Source organism: Aspergillus affinis (assembly GCF_023601865.1).
Source record: "Aspergillus affinis strain CMG 70 chromosome Unknown NODE_54_length_210522_cov_88_772862, whole genome shotgun sequence".
NCBI lineage: Eukaryota > Fungi > Ascomycota > Eurotiomycetes > Eurotiales > Aspergillaceae > Aspergillus > Aspergillus affinis.
In genome coordinates, this window is record NW_026515835.1 from 98,588 (window position 1) to 118,056 (window position 19,469).

General features: G+C 47.6%; 6 protein-coding genes across 6 annotated transcripts; 4 read left to right on the plus strand and 2 right to left on the minus strand.

Annotated features, from left to right (window-relative positions):
* Positions 1 to 491: 491 nt before the first annotated feature.
* On the minus strand, positions 492 to 6,075 carry KD926_008384 (uncharacterized protein; the record flags this gene model as incomplete). The annotated part of the gene is made up of 4 exons (XM_053101103.1): positions 492 to 1,955; positions 2,019 to 4,358; positions 4,429 to 4,776; positions 5,890 to 6,075. 4 exons carry the CDS (start codon positions 6,073 to 6,075, stop codon positions 492 to 494), a joined length of 4,338 nt encoding a protein of 1,445 aa, XP_052955275.1.
* A 1,659-nt stretch (positions 6,076 to 7,734) lies between these two features.
* KD926_008385 (uncharacterized protein) lies at positions 7,735 to 8,455 on the plus strand (the record flags this gene model as incomplete). The annotated part of the gene is made up of 2 exons (XM_053101104.1): positions 7,735 to 7,927; positions 8,142 to 8,455. 2 exons carry the CDS (start codon positions 7,735 to 7,737, stop codon positions 8,453 to 8,455), a joined length of 507 nt encoding a protein of 168 aa, XP_052955276.1.
* A 1,710-nt stretch (positions 8,456 to 10,165) lies between these two features.
* Positions 10,166 to 10,532, plus strand: KD926_008386 (uncharacterized protein; the record flags this gene model as incomplete). The annotated part of the gene is made up of 2 exons (XM_053101105.1): positions 10,166 to 10,188; positions 10,250 to 10,532. The coding sequence occupies 2 exons, from the start codon at positions 10,166 to 10,168 to the stop codon at positions 10,530 to 10,532; spliced, it is 306 nt and encodes a 101-aa protein (XP_052955277.1).
* Positions 10,533 to 10,795: 263 nt separating this feature from the next.
* Positions 10,796 to 11,260, plus strand: KD926_008387 (Tetratricopeptide-like helical; the record flags this gene model as incomplete). Its single annotated transcript, XM_053101107.1, has 1 exon — positions 10,796 to 11,260. One exon carries the CDS (start codon positions 10,796 to 10,798, stop codon positions 11,258 to 11,260), a length of 465 nt encoding a protein of 154 aa, XP_052955278.1.
* Positions 11,261 to 13,906: 2,646 nt separating this feature from the next.
* Positions 13,907 to 18,330, minus strand: KD926_008388 (uncharacterized protein; the record flags this gene model as incomplete). The annotated part of the gene is made up of 8 exons (XM_053101108.1): positions 13,907 to 16,331; positions 16,393 to 16,664; positions 16,719 to 17,004; positions 17,065 to 17,089; positions 17,164 to 17,349; positions 17,397 to 17,576; positions 17,680 to 17,878; positions 18,043 to 18,330. 8 exons carry the CDS (start codon positions 18,328 to 18,330, stop codon positions 13,907 to 13,909), a joined length of 3,861 nt encoding a protein of 1,286 aa, XP_052955279.1.
* A 306-nt stretch (positions 18,331 to 18,636) lies between these two features.
* Positions 18,637 to 19,230, plus strand: KD926_008389 (uncharacterized protein; the record flags this gene model as incomplete). The annotated part of the gene is made up of 2 exons (XM_053101109.1): positions 18,637 to 19,025; positions 19,104 to 19,230. The coding sequence occupies 2 exons, from the start codon at positions 18,637 to 18,639 to the stop codon at positions 19,228 to 19,230; spliced, it is 516 nt and encodes a 171-aa protein (XP_052955280.1).
* Positions 19,231 to 19,469: the final 239 nt, after the last annotated feature.

A 19,469-nucleotide genomic window follows, 5' to 3' on the forward strand; every position in this document is an offset into this window, starting at 1 on the left:
GAAGTTCCTGTTCACGAGACGGGATTCTTGACCCAAGACGAGTTTTGAGGTTCTCTGCGTCCATTATACGCAACAATGTGGTAAAAGCAGTAATCAGATTGGTGAATAGGATTGCCTGTGCCTAGAGGCGTAGCCATCGTATAGATGTTCATTCTGTTTCTTTTCGATTTTTGATTCATTTTGAATTTTGAGGTCGTTTACATTTCTATGAATTGAGCAGGATGCTTTTCGAAGGCACTGTATTCGCAAAGGAATGATGAGGACCTTGCCCTGCTTTGCCTCTATGCCAGAGCTCCCAATTTTCCTTGATCACGCGGCGTGTGAGGCAAATTCCACGAGCCTGGCTAGTATAGAAGATATATTGGCAAAATAGAATCATTTTCATATCTCACAGCTGTTGGTATCTATTACATATTGGGCTAGTTGTGATTATGTTGTTCGATCTGGGCAAGAGTTCTGGACATTGTGGGCGTTCATCTTTCCCGAGGTCCTCAGTTCTCCAGGCTAACATAGTCCCTCTCAATACGCCCCAGCCACTCCTCAAACGAGATAACCTCCTCTCCACTCGGCACCGTCCCGGGCGTTGTGTATTCAGACGCGTCCATTCGGGGAGCGTGGAGAAATTCATGATCCTTATTACAAACTGCAAATGGGAGCGAGTTCTGCTCAATCTTCTGAGCACACTCTTTCTCATAATTGGACCCGATACAATCTTGACACCACTGCACCTCCTCGGACTTGTCCCAGCTGCGGTTGCAGTCCCCATCGCAAGAGATGACTTCCGCGTTAGGAAAGTTTATTACCATAAGTGCCCGAGTTGCCAACGCGTTCTCCAGGTCCCCAAAGGCGACGAACACTGCCGAGAGCTGATTGAAAGCCGGGAGGTCGTTTCCTTCATCGTCATCAGAGAGGATATCTAAGCACCGTTTTACTATGTCTCGAGCAATCTGCTTCGCCTGGACTTTGTTGCCTTTTCTCCAGTAGTACCGGGCAATGTAGACCGTTGGAGGGATGATAATATCGCTTTCCGGAACGCCCACAGGGAGAAGGGTTTCGATTTTTTTGAGATAATTCGACACGGATTCGGTATCAGATCCAGCCGCGTCGGCCTTTTGCAGGTAATACGGGGCTATCAGGCTGATGAGCAATCCCAAGAAGTAGATATCATGACCGTCGAGGGCCCGTCGCCAAAGTTTAACCGCCTTGGCCGAGCCGTTCTGCATCGCGTGGGTCACTCTTCCGCATTGGTACAAGAGCTGACACGATGTAATGCGGTCCCCACGCTCATCAGAGAGTTCAATTGAGCGCTCGTATGCCGACACGAGGAATTCTAGCTGTTCTGTTTGAAGAGCCGCTTGCAAAGCCGCTGCATGAGGGAACGATTTTCCACCTCTCCAAGACAGAAATTCCGAGAGAACGTGCAGATGCTCTGTAGAGTGCTCGTCGATCTTTCGCAGAATCAGCATGATATCTGACCACATTTCTTTCTTGGCATAGCACTGCAAACACGTAGACAGACGGCTGTAGTCAGCTGTATCGACTTCCACTGCCCTGATCCAGAAGCCCCTGGCAGCATCAATCTGATCTTCGTGCCAGCTGTGCTCCGCAAGAGTAAACAGCATCTTGGTAAATCCCACGCGTTCGAGTGGGGATCGTCTCCATTGGCCGCTAGACTCAAAACTCGTTGCGACAGGCTTCAAAATTGCAAGTCCATCACGCGGTTGGACCCGACTAGCCAATAGGGTAGATGCCATCCAATTCTTTGGATCCAATGCCAAAGCTTGCCGGAATCGGTCCTCCGCCATCTTCATGTGTTTCTTGACCTGAAGAGTGCTACCTATTTGCGTGTGCCACAGCGAATCTTTCTGCGCTTTCAGCACTTCCCCACACCACCGCTCGACCCGTTCAATTCCATTCACAGAGCCAAGGGCGTACTTTTCGTCACTGGGTTCGAACTACAGCCCGTCGTTAGCGATTTCTCAGACAGTCAATATCCCACAGACCAAGAGGTAACTAACCTTGTCTAGGAAGGCCACGATAAAGTTATGAGCACTCCAGTTGAGTGGTACGAAGTGGTATTCTTGCACCAGATGTGTGGCCATCCACTTTGCAGCTGGCAGCAGTAGTTCTCGGTGGTCCTTGCTTTGAAGCAGACTGGTCACCCAATCACGAGCCTCATTGTCAATGTCCAGCGTCACCGCTGTGTCACCCAGCCATCGAAGAATGAGCGTAGTAGTATCATCCTTGAACCACAACTGACGGATAATTTCGCGTTGGGTGAGCGACTCTCCGGGTAACTCGTTAATGTTCAGGGCGATGTCGATAGAGGTATGATTTGTGAACAGTTTGATCAGAAGAGGCCCAAACCGTTTCTTGTATTCAATGTCTAGGAGCGCCAAGTTGACGGCGGAGAGATGTTCCAGGAATTTGGTTTTCGCATACGATAAGAGATCTTCACTTGGTGTCTCTATCTCCCCTGTGATCAACCGCAAGCAAGTGAAGGCTATTCTGGCCTCCTGGATATGCAAGCCATGTTTGTAGATTAGGGGTTTCCGGTCCTGCTTTTTGTCATTGAGGAACCCCTCAAAGTCTAACTTTTCGTATGTTTCCCGGGGACAGACTGTTGAGAGGAAATGTTTGACCATGGCCATCTCACCCGGGGAAACAGCTGTCTCCGGGGTGTCTGGTTCCTGCGTAGAAGATCGCTGCTTGTCGGGGATGGATTCCTCAACTTCGGGAGCCCGAAAAGCCACCTCGCCTTTGTTGGTAATTTTGAACAGAGGGTATTTCTCCTTGATCTTATCCGCCAAAGTCAAAAGGGATGATTCCCCGACCGCGGCTTGCAGAGCGGCGGCCATCAGATTTTGCGATAATGATTCGCGGTAGCATTGAATCCAGACAATGATTTCATTAATCTCGGAGATCTCCGTCTCAGAGCAGTTGTGATTGAGTTCTTGTATTTCCCTATTAATTTGTGTGGTACGTCCATCACCTGCGTTCTTGAGGGCATTCAGGATACCGGAAGGGTATTGCCGCTTGCTGATATCATCGAGAGCCAGATTGATTCGGAAATAGTCACCGTCAGTTGCTTGATATAGCTCTCTGCAAATTCTCGCCCTTAGATCCACAATATCGGGGTGGTTCCTTTTCCTCAATGCAAGCATGGAGTCCATTCTCGACCGGATGACCATTTCCACGTCTGGTCGACTTTTGGAGCTAATCGGGATGGAATTGAGAGTGACATCATCAAAAGACGCCAAGTGTTGGAAGCACTCTGAGTCGACCGTCAAGAGTACTCGGACATGTTGACCCTTTACAGCGGATGCCCGTCTCAGAAAGCGAAGCATGCCTTCTCCCACTCTACCGCTTAGGCCGTCGATGACGATATAGAATGTGACATTCATATCGAGCAGATCGGGATTTTCAAACAGGAGCTCACTGGAAATAGAGGAGGGGTCGATTTCTTGGGACTCCCTACAAATCTTCGCAACCGACTTCTTGTAGTTTCTTTCAGCCTGGGTGAGCTGCCAGACAATAGATTTGGCCGCGGTCTCCAGATTGTTTGCATTCTTCACAGCGTCCCGTGCTTCCCCCTCGAAGAAATAATATGCAGTAGAAAGTCGAGGTCCCGTTTCTGTGGCCGATTTCTTATGCAGGAAATGCTGGATGATGGCCGACGCCAGAAAGCTCTTGCCGGTACCATTGCCTCCCTCGATCGCAAGGATGTTGGCGTCAGATTGGCCTGTCTCCCAGCTGGCAAATGCTGGCTCATTGAAGACCCACTGACCTGTCTTGGGCAGTCTAAGACTCAAATATTCACGGTATCGGAGGCGCCATGGTGTCATTGGCTCTTTCGGAAGCCCTAGGGCCTGCTTGATGGCGTTTTCTCTGTCGACATCCTTGTCTCTTGCGTGCATATCGGTGACAACGTTCTCCACTCGCCTAGACAATTCCAAGTTCTTCTGAGCCGCATCGGCTGCCTCGCGGGAGGATAGAAAGGTCTGGGCTTGGACCAATTTTCGCTCTTTTTCGACGAGGCCGGCCATTTCTCCCAGGAAAGGCTGAATACCGTCGTCTGCCAGAAACATGACCTTAACCGCCATCTTGAATTTTGGGCCGTACGAATAGCGAAGCTCCAGGGCCTTGTCGCAGACCCTAACAAACAAGTCCATTTGCATGGCCGCCAGTTTAGACAATTTTGCATCCATATTTCCCCGGACGTAGTACTCCAGCCGATTGAGATAATCTGTACATTCTTCGAAAAGCTCACTTAACCCCTCGAATGCACCCTGGTAGCCCTTATACGCGTCGATGAGGAAGCTGATGGCATTATAGCATTGTGCTGCGGGCGCAAAGACCTATTCCGAAATTAATCGTATGCAGCGCAACGAGATAAGACTCGAGGAGGTTGCGAGAGGGGATGTTTACCTGCGACGCGGCATCTGCGACGAACCCGCCAACCTTTTGAATGACAGTCAAGGTGTCATCAAAACACTTCTTAACCTTGTCTCTCTTACTTGGCCGCTTTGCTTCGAGATTCGCCTGTACATCGACTAGTTCCATGTTTTCATTGACGGTTTTATTCTCTCGCGCCGCCATTTCGCTCACTTTCGCTTGGATCTTAGCCCAGAGTTCCATCAAGTCTGGGTCCATTTTCGGAACACCTGGAAGACCCGGGTGCACCGCTACATCTTTGCATTTGCTGTCCGAGCTTTCCACGACGTCTGTTGGCGGTCCATTGGGCGGCGCCGACTGGGGCGATGGTGCCGACGATGCCTGTGTTGGCTCTGAGGGTCGTGACGCTGGAGGTGGTAAGGCTGGTTTTTCAACAGGTTCTTGTGGAGAGCTCTCTTGGGGCTGTGGGCCTCCCGCAGCCGGTGGCCCTGCCCGATTTTTTTTCTTCCATTTTAAGCGAGGGAAAGGCATGGGCAGTTGCTGGAGGCAATAATGGCGAGGAGATTTCCGTGACCAGCATCAGCTACCGAAATGATTATCAACCTCTTTTTATCTAGCCAGCTCGGGGCTCAGCTCGTCACGTCATTTTAGATCGATCGACAGCCCCTGATGCAAATGCGCAGAAACGGAACCGATGATGAGCACACCGTTTACTATAATCGGCAGCTCGGCAGGACGATGAAGGGATTCGAACTAAGACTAAATGAACTACGTACAGAACGCGAGCGAACGCACGAACCCATGGATCCACCTGTACCAATGGACATGTTTACTTGTTTATTGATCTCCGGAAGGAGTAATGTGGGGCGCACATTTGGCAATACGTAGATTAAGATCGTCAGACCATATCCGAGCAGATCTCAGTGGGACTATACTATAGGGTAGTAGGGTGACATTTTTTCTTCCAACCAGAGCGCCTGCAAATACGGTCGGAAAGTTGCGAATCGCCTCCATAGCGTGATTCTTTTTGCTCATTGGTGTGTGACTAGGATAAATTACAATGCTACGCTCCTCACACCGCTTTAATACTTCTGCTTTATAACTCTACGTGATAGGTAGGGGATATTGTTTTTAAGTCGCGTACGATTTGATCGTGCTGTCGTAGTGTCCCTTCAACAACTAGTATGTTGTATGTACCCCGGACATGTAAATATACTTCGCATGACAGTACCGCTCGTTTTGCGCCTTTCACATCTGCCGATGCGATTTTCGGCGATTCCGGATCTAAGTCAAATGGCGTCTCGTCTCTTTAGAAGCTGTCCAATACAGATGCTTCTCCCTCATCAGCAGCTTGGGCTGATATGCTCTGAGGTTGGGCGCTCCTAGATTGAATGCTTATAGGCTCAATACGTTCGATCTTGAAAAGCAGGATCCCATCAGTATTTGCCAGTCCATTATATGAAAGAAGTAAAAGAGGTGAAAGGAAAACCTTACCGAGGCCGTCGTCGAGAAGTCTGGCTTCATTGTATACGTATACTGGATCGGCTCGATAGTGACGTGCTCTGTTGTAGTTGTGTCTGGTATGGAGGTTGTTGCAGCATTCTTTGGTGCGGTGGTGGTCTGCTCAGTGGGTTGCTGGGCCTCAGACTTTGGTTGCTCTTGCTTCTGCTCAGAAGACATGATGAAGATAGAAAATGGCGTTACGGCTAGAGAATAAATCAAATTGTGTTGAAATAAAAGTGAAAAAGGAAAGAAAGATATGGAGAATTTGTACATCATAAATAGTATTCCAAAATTGGTGGTTCCTGTGGCTCCAGCTGAAAACCCGAAGTCCTGGAGATCTTCATGGGGACAGATGCACTTGCTCCGCATAGGAAGGCGGGGTAACCTTGATCCCCACCATCTCCCCCAAAACACTCGCCACAAATCGTCGATTGGCTTATCTTGCGGTTCGTGGCGACTCACTGTATAATTTACAGAAATTTACGGAGTACATCTACCGTCCTAGGGAGAGAATGGTCGAGACAGCACGCTCAAGGACGTGGGGGTCAATCTACATAGAAGTGATGGCACCACGTCATAACACACCGCAGAGTGTGCGAAGAGAGAGGAGATCCCACGGGTTCGATGAAAGAGCTTTAGGGTTTCTATTTCGATTGAATTGTCATGGTTCGCCGAAAAATGACTCGTATTGTGTACATGGACAGCCCAGCCAGGGAGCCCGGGAACCCGGGAGGGTAGGGAATCAGCCGCAATAGGGAGCACGGTCCTCGCCATAAGCTCCACTCTCAACGCGTACATTACAAGTTTACAACACACATACTGTTAACACTGTTGTCTCTCTTGCCAGCTGATAATGACGTATGCAGTGGAGTATTATGCACGGCAAAAGACTGCCCTTGATGGACCCCGATCCTCATTGCGGAATAGATCTTAGAGGGGAACGCTCGAAGGCTAGCATGGCCAAGACGTGCGCGTCGAGACAGCAGAACACACCACTCAGGAACCTTGGAACAAATACCACCCCATACTAGTACGTAAAGAGGGGAGGTAGCTCCCAGGTCCATGGCGCCTAGGGATCAGACTTGAGCTTGAGACTAGAGATCTAGAGACCATTGGGATGTATATTTTAAAACTAGTATATCCATGGATGTAACTGTGGGTATAGGTATGTCTTACTAGCCGTCACCTATGCGGGGTACCTTGGGTCTCTTTCCGACCTCAATATATCCATGACAAGTTATTTTCCAAGTCCATGTGGTAATTTTTCTAATTTTACTGTAGCATCTTCAAGTCTGAAATATCCATGGTAGTCGGTCGCTTGCTCCTAACGTTGAGCTACTTGGTTATCGTGGATTGTCGTGCGAAACCTGGGATCTCAGGATGCGGCAGATTGTAGGATTCGGAGAATTGTGGCCTGTCTTGAGATAGGTAGTATCCAGAGACTTCCAAGTTAGTCGGATAAAGGAAAATTTTGTACCAATCAGGGCTCATCTCGTCTTCCCCTGCTCTATATGAAACGCAATAAATTTGCTAGGTTCCTCCTGGCACAACTACACTTTGAATCCTTGGTTGAGAAGACATCACTCAAGGCAGGCTGGGCACCACCTGGCCGGACTCCGCTCCAAATAACATAGTTCCACCGCGATCAGCGATATCAGATACTGCCTGCGTATGCCCAGGATAGGATCGTTCTCTCCTGTGTCTTCCGTGGAGCGACAGATGCTATCGTCTTTGAAAACTTTATAGGTCAACTTCTGCAGCATTGTGGACGGTGGCCAGAACTAATTTCTGATTATGAATTATGTATCGTTCCACTATTCTGGGCGAATTGCAGAGATGTGTGCAGATGTGGGGGTGAAATTGATCTACCTGCCACCCTATGCACCGGATCTGAATCCGATTGAAGAGTTTTTCGCTGAGCTGAAAAGCTTTATTAAGCGTCACTGGAGTTACTACGAAAACGCTCCTGACCAAGGGTTTGATGTCTTCCTGGAATGGTCTATTAATATTGCGACAAGGCAGAACCAAAGTAGATTATTCCACGACATGATTCTGGCTAAGGAGAGAAGAAGAGAAGGAGAAACCAGCTGATTAAATGCAAGGGTTTTCTGACCAGCCAGGCAGGCAATCAAGCAACCAAGTGCTGCCCAGACAACGCGGTGGGCACAGGACTCCCATCTAGCGGATGATCTAGTCTCTCCCCCATGTTGGCAATCTACCAGAGGGACACATTTTCCTCACAGGAGCGACTGGGTTTGTCGGCGCATACTTACTGCATCAACTTCTGTCCATGCCTAGTGTGAAGAAGGTTGCCTGTCTAGCCCGAAGCCGTGGCTATCTCACGGCAAATGATCGCATCCAGAAAGCGTTGGAGAAATATGACCTTTGGGATGGCAGGCTGGAGAGCACCCAAAAGATTATCACTCTTGATGGAGACCTAACAGATGTCACCCTAGGCCTGGGAGAGGATAAGTTCAACTGGCTCAGTAACTGGGCGAGCGTAATCTTCCACATTGGTGTGCGAGTGAACTGGTGTGAACCGTACGATACTCACTAAGTGGTAGGTAGAGCATGCATAGTCTTTGACTGAAAAATGCTCTCTAAAATGGAAGAATAATATAATCTACCAGACGGATATGGCTTCAGCGATTTACATTAAAAAGGGCTTTGCATTAATAGTGGTTAATTCCATAATGTGACAAGACGAGCATATAAGCTATACAAAGGACCGTAAGATCCCAATCTATTCTAAGAAATACCGATAGCAATGCTAAAATGTCTTCTTAAAAGAGTATTTGTTTCATTTGTATTCATAAAGAAATATCTAGGCGTATGTGCCTTCACTGCTCCTAGGAAATCATCACAGGCATATTAGATTGACACCAAGCCTGGTATCCCTATTAGCTGTCATTATCCCAACACATCAAGATCTCTATTGCTCACAATCAATCAGACATGAAGACGAAATGACCATCTTGATTGGTAATTCGCTCCGACAAGTTACAGTGGGCGGTGAACACGCCATTGGAGCGGTGTATGTCAGCACGGAGGACGGGGTCATGTCTACCTCCCTCAATGGCGAAGTGGATATTACTGGCAGAGTGAGAAAAGTTTTGGCAATCCCACTGTAACAAACCTATGAAGTGCTATCATCAGTTCGATAAAGTCATCCTTTGGGTTAGAACACGTTTATAAGTACAGTGCCCTGGGCGGACACCGCTACACTTGGCCGCAATTCATTTGCAAGCCCGTGACAATAATGATGTATGGGTCCCACTATGGGAACTCGGAGGCCCAATGGAAAAGTGCATAAGATCCACAAAAGTACCGATCTTGTTCCCACTATATTGGCGAGCTGCATAGATCTTTCAGCTTGAAGATCTTTCAGCTTGCAAGAACCAGTGGATCCATCATTCGTAGCCATTATAGGGTAGATGGGGCCTCGTTCAGATCGCTTCCTCGGAACACCGTGATTCATCTATGGATCGCTTCGCGTTTGCAGCCCGTCATACTACACGAACTATGGTTGAAATCATACTTCAGCTGGATTAATAGTACGGAATATAGATGGCAAAATGGTCGTTGTATCACCGAAGGGGGAAGCTGTGGATTGTGTGAATTTCTAGCGAGCTAGGAAGCATGAAGGGCGGTGTTCGGGCTCTTCTCAATGGATATCATCAGCCTCTTTTAGGAATTTATGTGCTCACTGACGTCTCTTGCAATACATGTGTATTGAAAAATGTCGATCGGAGAGACTGATATTAACTAGTTACAATCAGGAGTAGGATGATTCAGTAGATGACCAAGCTCCTTCACTGCCAGGTGGGGGGCACTAATTAACACGTATTCCAAGGCACTGCCATCCCACCATCGGCTACTTTCCCTGATAAGGTATAACCCTTTTTTGGCTCAGCTGAAACCTACAAGAGCTGCAGTACAAAGCCCACTCACCAGCTGTGAAAGTAGTGCAGCGCACAAAATACCGAATATAATCAAATCAGAGAAGGTTGCGATCGCTACCGCTGGTGCAAATGGCTAAGGATGATCTCAGCTCCCCATCTACTCCGCCGATCCTGCGCTGTAATCGGGTAAAACAAATTTGATTTACATGAAATGGCTGGCGCAACTGAAACCTCAGCTGAAGTTCCTGAATTTGTCTACAAATAGAGCCTCACGCATTCTCATTTACCCTATTACTTACCATCCTTTTAACGGTCACAAACTAAAATACTCAATTTAAGACCATACCAAGCCTAGTATTCTCAAAATGCCCGTCCAGACCCTCCAAGAGTACGCCCGGAATTCTTACTCTCCGTCTCTATTTCAATGAACTAACTCCCATGTCTTCTAGACCCGGCGATGTTTTCGAGATAATTACGCAGTCCCCGAAATCAGTCGTTGTACATTACTGGGCTCCCTGGATGGGGGCAGAGTCGCCATTTGTTCCCATATTTTGGGAGGCGGATGAAAACCGTGGAGGGGATGTTGACTTTGTCATTGTGGACAGTGGATTTATTCATCCTCAGCATAGCCCAGATGAGATGCCCTTGACGGTTCTCTATAGAGGTGGTGAGGAGGTAGATACTGCTCCGTTTGATCCCAATGAGATTCAAGTGCTTATTGGGAAAGCATGATAAGGGGCTGGTCATTGCAATGATATTGTGCGACGAAATATATCGAGGGAACCAAGCTTATCAATATAGCTAATATTACGCTAAAGTTTCTTCTTAACTATGCCACTATATGTTAGGGAATCATCACGTATAGCGGGACGCGACTTTTCCCATAGACCAAAAAGGTCAATTAGCCGCTATGTCTTGCGTAGGAGAGAGCCATTCGTACGCGCAGGTAACACCAAGCAATGTTGCCCCCAGCAATCTGTCACTTGCACATACATATGATGGAGATGTCGCCATTTCCAGAATTGGCTCTGCCGGCTGCGGATCGACTACGTGGCATGGTTCCGCACGCTTCGCATATGTTATACATGCCGACGCATATTGATGCCGCCGTCGGTGACTATCGCCATGGTATCGACTCCAACCATGAAGCGATACTTGCCGACAACATCTACTTTGCCCGAGAGACGGGTACAACTATGTACGTGGCCTGCCGGGTGCATTACATTTGTGCAAAATTGTATTCTGCTATTATGTCTGGCCGATTCACGGACGCGATGTCCGCTGCAGAAAAGCTCGAACATGTCATTGATCCGAACCTGCTATCCGTCAAAAGTCCCCCAATGGCAGACTTCATCGAGAGCTTCGTGGGAAGTAAGGTGCATGTGCTAGTGCGCGCTTTGGTCGCTGGGAAGAGATTCTTGACCTCAAGCTTCCCGCCGATCGCGATACATATTGCGTAACTACAGCCACCATCCATTATACTCGCGGGCTTGCATTTAGCGCACTTGGACGGGTTCCAGAAGCCGAAGCCGCTCAAAAGGAGTTTGAAACAGCGCGTAGCATATGGCTTCCCCAGCTAGGTCCTCTGGTGAATCCAATATCGTACATTGCGGTGAGACCCCACCCTTATACAGTATTGTCTAGTTCTTGTCTCTTTTCCTCTCATATCTTCTCATGGAAACCTGATAGAGTTCTTTCCCAGATTCTTTGGCCTGTTGTTCTTGTTGAACGTTTCACCTAGTTGTAGGCGGTGGCGGTGGTCCGCCTGGCTTTTTGACTCCAGTGGTGTCATATGCACCCCTTCCAATTTTGAACGTGGATAGAAGATCTATGGGCGTTCTAGGGGGTCAATATTTGGCGGTCAAGTATTCGGTGCTACAAGGAAGCTATACTTACTAGGTGTTCAAGTGGAGAGATATATGAGAGGGCGGGGGAAGGCTTGTAGGTGTAGATGTCTTGTCTTTTGTTTATGTACCTTTGCCCGGCACGTACTAAAGTGTCACATAATTCCATCAGTCATATGTGTGGGCTCTCTCCCTTTCTTACAATTCCCATTCACCAGCTATGCACTGGTTGTGAGCGGACCCCGGAGAGGCTATGCCATATTATATCACAGGAAAAACTATTTGATCAATCAATCAACCTGAAGCAGGAATTCTATTTTTGTAGACTTGGTCTCGTAGACGCCTTACCCTGTTGTTTACGGTTTATAGTGGGCCGTGGACCACCCAACCCGTGCCTTCTGTGATATTGTCGAGGATAAAGAGTGTGGTGTTAAACATATCACTGGTGTCTTTAGGTTTGAGACAGGACTTGTGACCGCTTATGAGATCATACATAAATTGAAAGATAACCTTGACTGTATGTATCCAAAGTATATCTTATGTATTCATATATAATGGACTAAGAAAACAAATCCGTTCAATCTGAACAAAAGTCCAATGACACAATCAATTCTAGACCCTACTAACAAAGAACTCGAATCGAAGTAGTCACATATTCACACTGATATTCCGCTAGATCCCAGATAAAATTGCGAGCGTATGCTGCCCCCCTGTTAATATCCTGTAAGCTTACTTGAATGTAGCTAATCTGGAACATACCGGGTTCTAGATCCCCAGTGCAAAAGGGTTATCTTGCTGGAGGAAAACAGACAGAGCAAAATGATTGCTTGCAAGGAAATTTCACTTTATATGGATCCTTTCGAATCAATACCGCGCAATTTTTAACGGTACATGGAGAAACACGGACTTTGTGCCCCAGGTAGCCGCAACTGAATTGACGACGACCTTCTAAACACATCCTGTAGGGCGGCAATGTGAGCAAAGGTAGCAAGGATTATCTAGTCTATTCACTTTATTCAGTGCCGTAAAGCGAAATCCTCACGCAGCAATTAGGTTGGGCGACAAAGTTGTCTAACAACTTAAAGTTTGGCAAGACGTGCTTGTGAATGGATGATAGCAAGTTGACAGAAGGGGGGGGGGGGAAGGCATCGGACTATATACTGGTTGGCATATCAGAAGTAGAATCTAAACCTATTCAGCTTCGTTTTGCCGCCATCTCGAGTCCCGATTATGTGGCGAAAGGTTCTTATCGTTCACCCTTCACTTTTGGCTCCGAGCCAGGCAGGACTGACCAAAGCAGTGGTAGATCCAACATCAAAAGAGCGCGATCTGACATAGATACCCTGTTTCTACAATTTGAGATGAATTGATAGAACGAGCCTATCCAAAACGAACGAATCTAAATCACACAGCGCAACCTCCTGAGATCCAGTGGTATTGAAAGTTAGCATGAAGTTCTACCGCCTTGCCTGCGCAAAACACGACTTCATCCATATCGCAGTCGCGCACACAGATTCTATATTTTTTACCCGTCGTAGTAGATCTAGATCCATACATATTGATGATTTCATCATCAGTGTATAGCTCCGTGTCCGGATCCGGGGGTGGGATGACTTGATCATTCGAGAAATTTCTTGGAGCAGGATACGGTGAGCCTAAGCGAAGTGTCGAAGAGCTGAGAGAGCTACATTCTTTTGCAGATTCCAATATTTCGAGTCCTCTGGGTCATTTCTTTCGAAAGCTCTTTTTGACTAGACTCTCTGTTTGCAATCGCCTTCGGCGCATCGGAATACTGCCAATCGGGCTGTTGAGAAGCTCGGGGTTGGTTGATTGGACTCGGGGGCTGGGACTCATACGCCGTTGGTTCTGAATGCGTAGGCGTACCTTCTGTAGGTTCTTCGATTTCCTGGCCACATAGGCAAGAGATGGCCACATACAATTGATGTAGCAAGATTTGAAGGATCATAATCAGATGTTATTCAGTGACATGCGGTGAGCACATAGAGCAAGGATCAAGCGCTGCTGTCAGACAAGACTCCGTAGAGCCAAATCCAAACAGGGAAAGAGATCATGCGCACGCTGAAAGGAGCAGCAGAATGAGCAGGAGCGGTCTCGGTCTACGCTCAGGAGCCGAAAGACAAGCAAACAAGAGGCCACCCGCACCCCGATATGCCAAGGACCAGCTAGTATAGCTGTATCTCCGGAACATCACAACTGAACGCCCCAGCAAGAAGCTGAGTTCCTGGTTCACTGACAGTTTCATCAGACGTCCGGATAATGCATCTTGTCAAATCGAGACAGTACTTCAATAGTCAATTGATCACCCATGATTTTGGCCAATTGAGATGCTGTGTAGCCGTCATGGGACTTCTCCTCTAGGGACGCCCCTTGATCTAGGAGCAGTTCCAGCATTGCATGTTGGAGATTTTCAACCGCTAACATCAATGCTGTATATCCACGTTGGTCGATTGCATCCAGATCAGCTCCGTTCTCCAAGAGTAATTTCGCGATATCTTCCCGTCCGTAAAGTGCGGCGAAATGTAGAGCTGTTCGTTCCGAATAGTCCTTGGAGTTTATATCAGCACCGGATGTGATCAAGGACTGCATAATCAAAAGATTTCCTGTCTCTGCAGCCAACATTGACAAGGTCATTCCATATACGCTGGCGTTCACATCTGCACCATGCTCAATGAGCGTAAAGACAACATCCTCATTTTGTTGCTGGATAGCGTAATATAGAGGGGGGCATTCATCGGATCCGCGGAGGTTGACGTCTGCTCCATGTTCTAGGAGTAGCTGCACAGCGTTCTCATGTCCTTGAAACGATGCCAATTCCAGTGCAGTGTAGGCTGCCGCATCCTTCCCGTTAACATCCGCACCCTTCTCAAGAATCATTCGAAGTCTAGCAACTTGGCCCTCTTGAGCAGCAAAGCGGAGGCCAGTCAAAACCGTACTCCCCTTCGCTTTCTCCTCCGCCATTTTGACGAGGCAAGCCTTCCCTTTCTTGCTTTGCTTGTTAATTGACTCCAGTATGGTCGTTCCATTGTCCACTTTGTCCAATAATACTTCTATAGTACCCGTATGGTCTTTCACGCATGCTCCATGCAGAGGTGTCCACCCATCGATGTCGCTCAAATTGGCATCGGCGCTGTTCTGCAGTAATAATTCCACCATGTCCTTGCGCCCTCTGATGGCTGCTTTATGCAGTGCCGTACTGCCCTTCTTGTCTTGCCAATTGACTGGCGCCTTATTCTTGAGCAGGACCCGAGCGACTTCCGTTGTACCACCTTGTGCAGCCCAGCACAGAGCGGTCTGATAACTGTCGTTCTTTGCTTGTACATCAGCTCCATTTTCCAGGAGCAATTGCGTAATTTTCTCACTTGTGACGCCCCAGTGCAAAGCCGTGTTTTCATATGCATCCCGAAGATGAACATTGGCACCGTGGTGTAACAGCATGCGTACAGTCGGTTCATGACCAACCGAGACTGCAAAATCCAAAGCAGTGCTTCCCCATTCATCCTTTATATCAATGCTGACACCACTTTCTATAAGCTTTTGCAAAATGGCTGTTTGGCCTTCTTCAGCAGCCAGGAATAATGCGCCATCTCGGGCACTGTTATCGGCATCGAGGTGCAAATATTTACCAAGAAACTTTGCAACTAGTTCTATATCGCCATTGATGACAAACCAGTTCAATGGGGTCCAGCCTTCGTTATCCACGAGAAGGCGTGCCCCTCCATTGAGGAGCAGCTCTATGACCGCCCTGAAGTTGTTCTTTGATGCGCAGTGTAGAGCTGTCTCGCCAAATTGGTTCTGCGCGTTGATATCTGCACCTCTTTCCAATGCAGTGTGCGCACAGTCATATTTGCCCCGCCCAGCTGCTATGTGCAGTGCTGTATTCCCACAGCTGTCAGGAATATTGATATCCACGCTCGTCTGCAGGACAATGCTGAGGATTTTCTCTAGGCCCCAGTATGCTGCGATGTGTGAAGGCCCAAACCGTTTGGGAAAACGGTTAAACCAATCTTTTGCTCGATGAGTTGTCACATGTAATACTTGAATGGAGGAGGATAGTTTGTGGTCATCCTCTACGTACTGGAGGACCAAACGGACAAGCTCGGGCGTTTCATTTCTCACATGGTAGCCCCAATAGTGTGAAACGTAGTCCAGTAATTGGTACGTTTGCAGCCTTTGCACCAATGCTTCACCGTCACTACTTGGGCCGGTCCCGAACACGTCAAATGATAGATACGTTAGACACACTTTCGCGACATCGGTTTCCGTAACCGGACGCAGAGCAGTTGGGTACTTTTCTAGATATTCCTGTAGAGTATGGTGCGCCAGCCCAATTATCTTGCTTTTTCTGTCAACTCTGATGAGGCCTGCGGAAGCACCTACCAAAATCTCTTGTGCAGGAAGTGCATCGTCATACAACTCGCTATCTCCCTCTTCGACAGCAAGGGCGTGACAAAGTTCATCCACAGTTAGAGGTCGTCTTGCGCAAAAAATAAAAGAAATTGCTCTTTTGACATTGTAAGCATCTGGTTCACCTTGACTTTCGATTCGTTTGATGGCTTCGCCATAGTATCCCGCCAAGTCAGATGGCAAGGTGCTCATGGCTTTTCGTAACTGCCTAACATTGTTGAATTTGGATAGGGCATCTATTTGAAGATACGCAAGCAAAAACCTAGTTCATGGTAAACAACTCCGAGGATGAAAAGTAGGGACGTTAGCTTCAGAGTACTCACATTCCGGCCGCATTCCCAATGAGACATTTGATAATATCTTTTTTCAGATTGGGGTCACTTGCAGTGAATCTAAATAGTCTGGATCTCGATTTTATCTCGGTTTCGAGATATTTTTCGATGTCACTGGTCGAAGCAGTTACCTCGACACGCTGGATTTTGGAAAATTCGACAGGAAAGTCTATGGGTCGTGACGTTAGGAACAAGAGAGCCGACTCTTCCAAGATTTTTAGGACACAGAGGAATTCATCTCTATTTTTTTCAGGGCACTCATCCTATATGAATAATCAGTCGGCGTATACGAATCACGAGCGACAGGACGTGCTTACCAGAGCATCTATAAAGATGTACGTTTTTTGAAACGGACGACTGAGCTCCTCAATCAGAGATATCCATTCCTTCGAAGTTGGATTCCGTTTTTTGTCCGCATTCTTATCCCTGAATTTTATCACGGCTTCTGGAATGCGGACGTAATGATTGGCAAGTTGTCGAGCTATACTGGATAGAAGTTCGAATTCGGAATGTGTCCTTTCGTCTTTATAGTCGCAATATATGTACGCAATGGCGACATTTAGCCCCTCTGTAGCCTCGCTCACATAGTTGACAGTCATTGAACTGTTGTGGCCACAGCGATTAGGCCCTGTACCATAGCAAGTGATGTAGATGATCACTCACGTCAAGACAGTCTTTCCGCCACCCGCTAGATATTGTCAGTTAGGGCGGTTCCTTCCAATCTGACTTCGCCGACAAACCACAATCGGGGTGGGAACTTACGGATTCCATAGCACCAAAGAGTTTGACACGTCACACCCTTGAACCAACAGTCAAATTCCTGGCACTGGAGCAACCACTGACCTGTGCCTTCGCGGCGTTGAGAGAAAACATGTTTTTGCTTCTTATCAAAGTCCAGAGACGAAAGACTAGTCAGAATAGCTTCTCGACTTGTAATGGCTTCACGATCTTGAAGCATTTAGCAATAGACTCAAGACAACGTGGTGAAGACTGACCTTCCAGATGTTCCATTTCTGTTTTATGCTGTTGTCCGAGTTCTTCCTTCAACTGCTGAACGCTCATAAGCGTAACATTGGCTAGCATTCGCCCTTCCTGGTCCACCATCTTGTGGAAGTGAGAATATGCATTGGTAAGTTCATCATCCTCTCCCGAGACAAGATTCCGAAAAGCTTTCACTAAATGTTATCGAATTAGCCAGCATACTTCTGCATTGGGAGGACAGAGCTGCCGATGAGATGTAAGACGGGAAAGTAATTCTTTTTAGCGCAATGTACTCACTGATCCTGTTTTTCCGAATGTATTTCGCAGAAATCCCGCAAAGTACTAGCACAGATGTGAGAATTCCGGCAATGGTATGCCTTAGCTCAGGAATCGGAGGTATATAGGTCTCTAGGATCTTCAAGCGTTTTAGGTATCTATCCAACTCTTCGAAAAATTCCGCAATCTTATCGTAATCTGCCGAGACAGAATTGGCTGTCTTAAGAATTGTAAGCCTCAAGAAGGGACACAGTCATCGAATGAGATATCATACAGCAATCAGGAGTCGTGCTGCTGTGAAGATAGCCATTACAGGGGGGAATGACTGCCTCCCCAAAGGCATATGTCAACTTTGTCTAGTGAGAATGGAGCGCTAAGGCTTACACCTGTACCCGCATGGACAGCTATCTCGCTGAGCTTCTCAATAGGTTGCAGGCTTTTTTTCACCAGCGTCCTAAACTTGTCGATTTTAGAACCGTGATGTCGCTTGAACTCAAATTTGCTTTCCTTGTCTTTTATTTCACGTAGAACGTCTTCTAGAGTTCGAGCTCTCACCAAGGAATCGAGACTCGTCCCTGTGGCCGCCTCATAATCACATATCGCAGTTTGCCAAATCTCCTCGACATCTGTGGTGCGATTTGTATCCGGCTGGGGGCTTGAAGTTGCCGTCATTGTGCCAATAGGCGTATAAAGAAAGCAAATAATATCGATTATGCCACTTCCGTTCAGGCTCGATCAATTTATGACACCAGACCCGCAAAAGCAGAGAGAACCTTGGAACGGGAGATGCAGCCGCGGGGGCGTACGCCTCCAGTCGAGAAGTGGGTACGCCTCTAGTCGAGGAGTGGGTACGCCCCCAGTCGAGGAGTGGGTACGCCTCCAGTCGAGGGAGGTCGAACTTGAAAGGGTAACCTCGATTGCACGCGTACGCTGTCGCTAAAGCGTTCACAACGGCCTATTGATCCGCATTATCGCGTCATGAGCGATATTTTCGTCCCACAGCAACCTGTCATTATCAGCCAGAATACACGAGCCTCTTTTACGCAATACCTTCACGAACATCCAAGCAGTCGTCGTATATCGCCAACAGAGAAAGAAAACCTGATTGAATGGTTAACGAACCCCGAGAAACGCCCGTCATCGCAGCGCGAATTCAGCCGCCGTAACTACGCGAGAAAAACTTTCATTTGGGGCAACGAGACGCAAGATCTGCTAGCGATAAACAAGACCCAAGAAGGTGGAAACCGCATTGTGGTTGCAGAAGACAGGATAGCAGAGACTGTGGAGTTCGTGCATAATCGCAATGGCCATGCGGGATGGGATGCTACTTGGAAAGATGTCAGCACGTCTTACTATGGCATTTTGAGGTCAGATGTTATATTCCTACTTAGGAGATGCCAAGTTTGCCGGCATAATCCTGCAAAACGCCCCAAAAATTCTCATAGGGCCTTCGAAAATATAATCACGGTGGATCCGGATGGTTTTGACCTTCTAAACCCTCAAGAATTGGAGGACGCTACACTGTCACCGCTTAGAACAGACAGTCCAAACCCGCCAAACAGACAGTATTGACTTTGACGGGTTTTTATGCCTCCCAGGCCGTTAGATGACTCCTTATTTGGTTATTTTTTGAAACATAAACTCGAATGGTTGAACGAATTGTAAATTATGCCGAATACCGTATTCCCTATGTCCAGTCAATATGGGTATGACATGTTCATACCCTCCCTTAGCTACAAGACTCGTCCACTGGCCAATTATCCCGTGCTGGCAACCTGGAACGCAATGTTCCTTAGTAGCCTTGAGATATC